We start from the raw sequence: 7,796 nt of genomic DNA on the forward strand, positions 1-7,796 counted from the left end.
TCTAAAAACACCTCCGGTGTGCCGAAGGGCATCTTCCCCCCATTTGCCAACACCGTCGATGGTAGAGAACTCTCTTCCACTTGCAGTGGCAAAACAGAAGTTAAGGGCATAATAGAAATTGAAGCCAGCTCATTTCCAACTTGGTGAGAAAAACTGGATGCGGGTATAGAAACAACAGACAGTGCTTCTTGCCTCGGAGTTAATAAATCTGTAACATGAATGGACATATGCTCACTTATTTTCAGTATATTTACGTAATACTAGTGTTAATAGCCAGTAACAGAGAAAATGAAGAGCAAGGTGAAAATATGAAAGCAATTATAAACAGAGAGACACAACAGTGAAAGCAATTCAAATAAAAGAGTAAAAGCAATTCTAAAAAAAAAGAGTTTGTTTTGCCCAGGAACAGATATATTCACTTGTGAAAACGCTTCCTCCTTTCTCAAAATGCCTGGGCTCCTTTTGGGTGGGGCTACTAGAGGGTGGTGACGCCACGGTGGACACCGAACAACTGCTCACCGACAGTCAGCACCATCAGTCACTACTGACACAGCCAGAGGCACAGAGGTGGTTTCGGAAATTGCTCTTGTTTTAATACTAATGACCCAGCAATCCTAACTGACAACACTATAATGTACATAACATCTGAGGCTGGCACTTTTTTTTTTGGTGCGTAGTGAGGCATGCGGGATCTTAGTTCCCTGACCAGGGTCAAACCTGCACTCTCTGCATTGGAAGCGTGCAGTTTTAACCACTGGACCACCAGGGAAGTCCCCAAGGCTGGCACTTCAGATTAAGAGGGCGTGTGTGAAAACATACCTGGTTCGATATCCTCCACAGAACAGTTCAAAGCCTAGAAATTGAACCAAATAATAGATCATAGTATTTTCAGGATTCTAGACTAGAAAGCAAGCTATAAAACTCACTCTAAGAAAGCAATGCCGATTCTCACATCTAACCTCCTTCCAATTAAGACAGAGACAAACAGAACGTATAAACCTTTGCAATGGCCAGTCCAGTGCATGCCCAGTCACGTCTGACTCTTTGTGACCCATGGACTGTAGCCAACCAGGCTCCTCTGCCCATGGAATTTCCCAGGCAAGAATACCAGAGTAGGGTTCCATTTTCTTTTCAGGATCTTCCTGACCCAGGGATTGAGCCTGCATCTCTTGCATCTCCTGCGTTGGCAGGCCACCTGGCTGGGAAGCCCAACCTTTGTAATACGTAGGATTAAACAGTGCAGGCCTCTTGCCACTCATTTCGTGTGGCTTAGTATTTCTCCAAGGATATTCAGGAGCCTTCCAGTTCCAGAGGGACCCGTGTAGCCACTCCACCCTCCCCAACTCACAGCGACCTCCTAACAGCTCTAAGAAGACTTATCTTTAAAAAAGATAAATCTTGTTAGTTGTGTTTAACCCAATGACTTCTAAAATTAGTATGTGGCCGCAACCCACTTTTTCTAACAACACCTAACTTCTATGAACATCCTGTAAAATGCTCCATGGGCTTTCAGGAAATACTGATTGAGAGTAAAAGATATGACTGGAGATGTTTGTTTTCTTTTCATAGGGCAGGAAGCTCTGGCCACTTAGGTGTATAAGGAATAAAAAGGTCTCAAAAATAAACAAAACCCAAAAATATTAAAAGCAGAACTGCTAATACTTCTATCTTTTCTTTTTTCAAAATTATGATTCTTAAAAGAGTAATAACCTTACCTTTGTAGCCCCATCCCCAGGAACTGATTTTAGTGAGAGCTGAAAGAAAATTAAGATACTAATTTAAAACCAGAACTGACTCCAAGTTACAAAACAAAATGAAAATACCTTATGGCGAGAACTCTAGCTTACCTCGGCTCTAACATATGCTTTTCTTATTTTAAATCCCAATTTCTGAGCTAGTTCTTGAGTTAGTTTTATTACATGTTCATCCTGAAAAAAGTCAGAATATATGATTAACGGAAGGTTATATTTACTAACCGTAGAGGTGAAGGGACAAAACAGGTCTAATTTATCCTTGTCAAGACACTTGCTTTATGGGCAATTATTCCCAGCTGCAGCAGGTGGACGGCTGGCTGGAAAACATAACTTTTTGATGCCATTCGTCTACATAGAAGCAATAAAATGGCTAGAATGTAAACAAATGAATTAGAACATAAATACCATACCTGAGGCACTGCCAAGGAGCACTTTGCTACAGCATCATAAGCCTCTCTGAATCTTCCTAAATCACTTAGAGCCTTGGATTTCCGATACAGAGCTTTGTAGTTACTGGCATTTAAACTGAGGACTGTATCACAGTCTTCTAAAACTTTATCATGGAAACCCTGGTGAGTGAGACCAAATAAAGTTAGCAATCAATTCATGTCTTGCAATGATGCAAACACAAACAAATTCAGATTCTCCTCTCAAATGGATTGGTAATGGTTTTTATTTGTTTTTTAAAAATTATTTTCATTATGAAATTTCAAATATAGAAAAGTAGAAAGAATATCATGGCTACCTATGTACCCACCACCCAGACCTTTGGCCATACAAGACCCCAGATCTTCAAGAAAGAAAGCTGTCCAGGTATAGCTGAGGTCCTAAGTGTGAATGTTTATATGAAAACTTTAACAACATCAAAATACTACTTTTTAAGTTTAGATAAGTGAAGAGGTTGCGTTAATTCTTTTGAAGGCTCACTACTCCTTTTTTTTTAATTAAAAAATAACAATAACTCCTAAGAGAAACATAAGGAGCAAACTGTCAGTTGAGATACCTGATACCCCCATCTGTGAATACCTGTATCTTCCCAGGCTGACTTTTTTTTTTTTGTAAGAGCAGATTACCCCTGCCCCCCCAAAGCCATACTCAAAAGGGTATCTCCAAGGACCAGTATCTAAAAAACAAATTATTTTTAAAAATTCCTAAGTATTTGGCCAAAACTGATTTTTCAAAGCTTGAAGCCTCTCTAAAGCAGCTAATACATCTTTCCTATAAATTGAAATTAGAAAGCTGACTTTTGCTAATGTACTATGTTATTGAAAAATCTTTTTTTCTCTCCAGAAACACTGCTTTACAAGTCACAACTCACCATATTGGAATAGCAAGCAATACGATTTATATATAGTTTTTCAATGATTTCTTTAGGGATTAAAATTTCTTCAGACTTTGCATAATCAGCTATACTCAAAGCTTCTGAATACTGACTTATAGAGTGGTTCCAATCACGTTCGCGATAAACATCATTTCCTTCATTAAAAAGATTTCTCACAAGAGCATGTAAATATACCTTTAAAAAAAATAAAAAGAATGTTACCCCTTGAAACTTTTTAAGGAACAAGTCAGAGTGCAAGCAAATTTTAATTTCTGTATCTAAAACTTCAGAGGAAATAATTTGACAGAGCAATAAGCACTATTGTAAGAAATTATGAAATCTAGGCCAGGTCACTACTATCTCAGCTAGAGTTTCCTCCTGCTTGCTTTTCCCAAGAAAAAAATCAATTAAGAAAAGTGCTGCAAAAGCAGCCTGTCAATATTTGTTGACATCGCCAACTCTGTGCCGAGGACAAATTCCTACAAGTGGAATGAGCATTTTAAGGCTTCTAACTGGTATTTATTGTTGTTTTCCAAAAAAGGCAGTAACGATGAATGTGTATAGTGGCTTGCTTGAGAGCACCCCTGCCAACACGTGTACACACGTGCATGAGCATGCACACATAAAATCTACCAATTTCTAGGGGGAAAACGGTAACCTTTACTTATTTGCATATCTGATTACAGCAAGGTTGAACTTCTTCACATTTTAATGGACCATTTGTATTTCTTCTTTTGTAAATGTTCAGGTGGCTTACTGATTTAGGGGGTTCAGTTCAGTTCAGTCGCTCAGTCGTGTCCGACTCTTTGCAACCCCACGGACTGCAGCGCGCCAGGCCTCCCTGTCCATCACCAATACTCCCAGAGCTGGCTCAAACTCATGTCCGTCAAACCGGTGATGCCATCCACCCATCTCATTCTCTGTCATCCCCTTCTCCTGCCTTCAATCTTTCCCAGCATCAGGGTCTTTTCCAATGAGCCAGTTCTTCGCATCAGGTGGCCAAAGTATTGGAGTTTCAGCTTCAGCATCAGTCCTTCCAATGAATATTCAGGACTGATTTCCTTTAGGACTGACTGGTTTGATCTCCTTACAGTCCAGGGGACTCTCAAGAGTCTTCTCCAACACCACAGTTCAAAAGCATCAATTCTTCAGTGCTCAGCTTTCTTTACGGTCCAACTCTCACATCCATACAAGACCACTGGAAAAACCATAGCTTTGACTAGACGGACCTGTGTTAGCAAAGTAATGTTTCTGCTTTTTAATATACTGTCTAGGTTGGTCATAGTTTTTCTTCCAGGGGATGTCACATCTTTTTTTTTATTGCTTTTACTACACATATTCTTTTGGTAGGGGCAAATGTTCTTTGAGTTTCCTTCAGGATTACTATCATTGCTTTAAGATTTTTAAAAGTCCCTTTCCGGGACTTCCCTGGTGGCCCAGGGGTTAAGAAACTGCCTTCCAATGAAGGGGACACCAGTTCGATCCCTGGTCATGGAACTAGATCCCACATGCCTCGGAGCAACTAAGCTTGTGCACCTCAACTAGAGAGTCTGTGCACCGCAATGAAGACCCAGTGCAGCCCCCAAATAAATAAGTAATCCTTTCCTATCAACGGGGCAGATAAACATGCAGCTCTTCATCTTGTTTCATGAATTCACGTCTAAGCTGATGAAAGTGACAAGGAAACTGTCCAGATCGATCTTTAATGACTGAGGTGACTTGAGAGACAGGCTGGTTCCCCTCTCTGGGCCCTGAGTGCCCGTCTGTAAAATCAAAGGACTGCTCCACATGATTGCTAGCTCTCATACTTTACAGTTCTATATCTGTTTGGAGAAAAGGAAGGAAGAGACTGAAATGAACAGAGAGGGAGGGAGGCAGAGAGAAAGGAGCGACGTTCAGAAACACCAAAACCCGCAGAGACACAAAGCCAAGGGGAACTAATGGTCTGCAGAGATGAGCATCTTTAGTTCCAGGCCTAGTCAACTGGGCTTTCTCTCTAACTCAATTCATCTCCAGCTCTTTCATTTGATTACCCAGCCACCCTTTTACTGTGACAATTTCTCTGCTAAAGAAAAACCAGAAGATACTCTGTCCCTCTCATTCATAATCTGTCCCTCTCATTCTTCCTGAAATGAAAGGCTAAAAGTAATTGTCAAGGGACTCAAAAGAAATTACTTCAAAACTACATTAACAGAGGAAAGAAAATACACAACTGTCCAAGTATGCCAGAAAAAACTAACCTTATCTTATATACACGAGTTGACAAACTTTTCCTGTAAATACCCAGACAGTAAGGATTTGAGGCTTTGTGAGCCATACAGTCTCTCTCAACCATGTCATGAAAGCAGCCAGATAACACACCAGCAAATGAGCACGGCTGTGTTCCAATAAAACTTTATTTACAAAAACAGACAGAGGGCTGCATTGGGGTTTGCCAAGCCAGGCTACATGTGACCGTTCACAAGCTACTTTCAAACAGATTTTTTCCTTACCGCATATTGTTCCTGTGTTCCTGGATACGACAGCGGTGACCTAAGAAGAAGAAACCAGTTAATTTTGATGATCAGGTCCCTGTCAGGATTTGTTCATCCAGAAGTGACCCTAAAACTGGGCTTCTCATTAGCTCATCACTGGTTCAAAGTACATTTGAAAGACCTACTTGTCCTCTATGACCTTGATTCACATATAACTGTAGTCGCAAAAAAAAATCTAAAACTATTCTTTTGTATCTTCTTTAGGGTAACATTTACCTTTCAAATCTACTTCTACTAACAGAGGGCCTAATTCTTCAAATGCCGAAAAAGTTTTAAAATAGTACAGAACCACTAGTTCTACTTGTTCCAATTCACTGCAGACAGAGGGAAAGAATATCCCCTTCCCAGGAGGGACAAAGAAGTCTTTCTGCCTGAACACGGCCACCTGGGCTGTGGTCCTGTCACTTCGTGCGTCACGAAGGCCAGTTGGAGACCGGGCTTCTCAACAGAAGGAGTGTGACCACAAAAGCCCTGGGTGCTGACCGATGTTGACTTTCCCTCATCAGAGTGAAACTAGGTTCAAATTCCTCCGTCAAACATTCTGGGAGATAAGTCAGGATTTTAACCCTGAAATATCGGTGATGGCAAGATCCACCTTGGAACACAAAGGGACTGATGTTCCAGGAACAGAAGGCATTGCTGGGACAAAAATATCCGATTTCTAACCCAAGTGAATAGGACTAAAAGTATCCCATCCCCTCCTAAATGCAGAGCCACAGCAAAACCGAACTGTATGTGGCGAGGACACAGGCGTGCAGGGAGCCCTTACTGTATAAACTGTAGTCCTTCCTTAATGTTCTGCTGCCTTTTTCTTCTCTCCTCGGACACACTGGACATGTTATCCCACACATCCACTTTCTAAAGGAGAAACCTGGAAAGAAACAGGCAACAAGTTACACAAGGCACGGGGCTCCTGGACCCCAATTAAAACACTCAGGATCGAGGTCATGCCGCACAATTAACTGTGGACGCATCCATCTCCTCCGGCTTGACTAGGGTCTTTGAGGCTGAGGACACCATCTGAGCTGGGCCCGTGGTCCCCGCTGTCTCGTGTGCCTCGAGCACAGGGTGTCCACATTCTGCCTGCTCCACGTTGAACAGCCGGGCAGATTCGGCAGGCCCCTTCTAAACAATCCTCATGCACAAGTCACCTCTCTCTCCCCCTCTCATCTACCCTCCTTCAACTGCGGGTTTTGTTTCTGGCCTGTCTCCACGCACGCGGAAGCAGCTATGAGAACAGTCCTGGCCTTGTTTTGCTTCTGGAAACCTTCCAGGAGCAAAAAGGTTTCATATCCGCTTGCCTCTGAGGGATTTTGACTTCCTTATGAGCAGAGTCTAAGCCTGATCCATACTCTGTTACACAGACTTTTGAAACAATCCTTGTTGATATAACTGATAGAATGAGGATCTAAGAGAAGTTACTTTAATCGGAATTTTCTAGACGGTAAGGGTTTACCTTAAATGTAACTCAGGTTGATGTCAACACCGGGGGTATTTACCCTGACTGGCCATTGTTCATGAAGTATTTTCCAGAAAGCTACAGGAGACCCACAGAGAAGAGAAATGGGATAAAACATCACCTCTCAGCATCCTAAACCAGGGTCACTCAATCTCAGCCATTCGGGGACAAACCCAGACAGCATATTAAAAAGCAGAGACATCACTTTGCCTACAAAGACATACACTTTGCTATGATTTTCTAGTACTCATGTATAGATGTGAGGGTTGGACCATAAAGAAAGCTGAGCACCGAAGAATTGATGCTTTTGAACTGCGGTGTTGGAGAAGACTCTTGCGAGTCCTTTGGACTGCAAGGAGATCAAACCAGTCAATCCTAAAAGAAATCAACCCTGAATATTCACTGGAAGGACTGATGCTGACGCTGAAGCTCCAATACTCTGGTTGGATGTGAAGAGCTGACTCGTTGGGAAAGACCCTGATGCTGGGAAAGACTGAAGGCAAAAGGAGAAGGGGACGAAAGAGGATGAGACGGTTAGATGGCATCACCAACTCAATGGACATGAATTTGAGCAAACTCTGGGAGATAGTGAAGGACAGGGAAGCCTGGCATGCTGCAGTCCACAGGGTCGCAAAGAGTGAGTGAATAACAACAACACACTCTCTTAGCATGGAGAGCTGTCCTGTGTGCCGTGGGATGCTAGCAGCTTCCTGACCTCTGCCCACTAA

At 42.2% G+C, this 7,796-nt stretch overlaps 1 protein-coding gene across 1 annotated transcript in view; it reads right to left on the reverse strand.

The window, feature by feature from the left end:
• Positions 1 to 7,356, reverse strand: part of ZC3H7A (zinc finger CCCH-type containing 7A) — a 27,613-nt gene extending 20,257 nt beyond the window's left edge. The window contains 8 exon segments of the mRNA XM_010850676.1: positions 13 to 208; positions 820 to 853; positions 1,716 to 1,754; positions 1,848 to 1,928; positions 2,165 to 2,323; positions 3,073 to 3,270; positions 5,568 to 5,607; positions 6,379 to 7,356. Of these exon segments, the coding sequence (XP_010848978.1) occupies positions 13 to 208; positions 820 to 853; positions 1,716 to 1,754; positions 1,848 to 1,928; positions 2,165 to 2,323; positions 3,073 to 3,270; positions 5,568 to 5,607; positions 6,379 to 6,446 (815 nt within the window). The 5' untranslated portion in view covers positions 6,447 to 7,356.
• Positions 7,357 to 7,796: the final 440 nt, after the last annotated feature.

This window comes from Bison bison, unplaced genomic scaffold, assembly GCF_000754665.1.
Source record: "Bison bison bison isolate TAMUID 2011002044 unplaced genomic scaffold, Bison_UMD1.0 scf7180017864293, whole genome shotgun sequence".
NCBI classification, from domain to species: domain Eukaryota; kingdom Metazoa; phylum Chordata; class Mammalia; order Artiodactyla; family Bovidae; genus Bison; species Bison bison.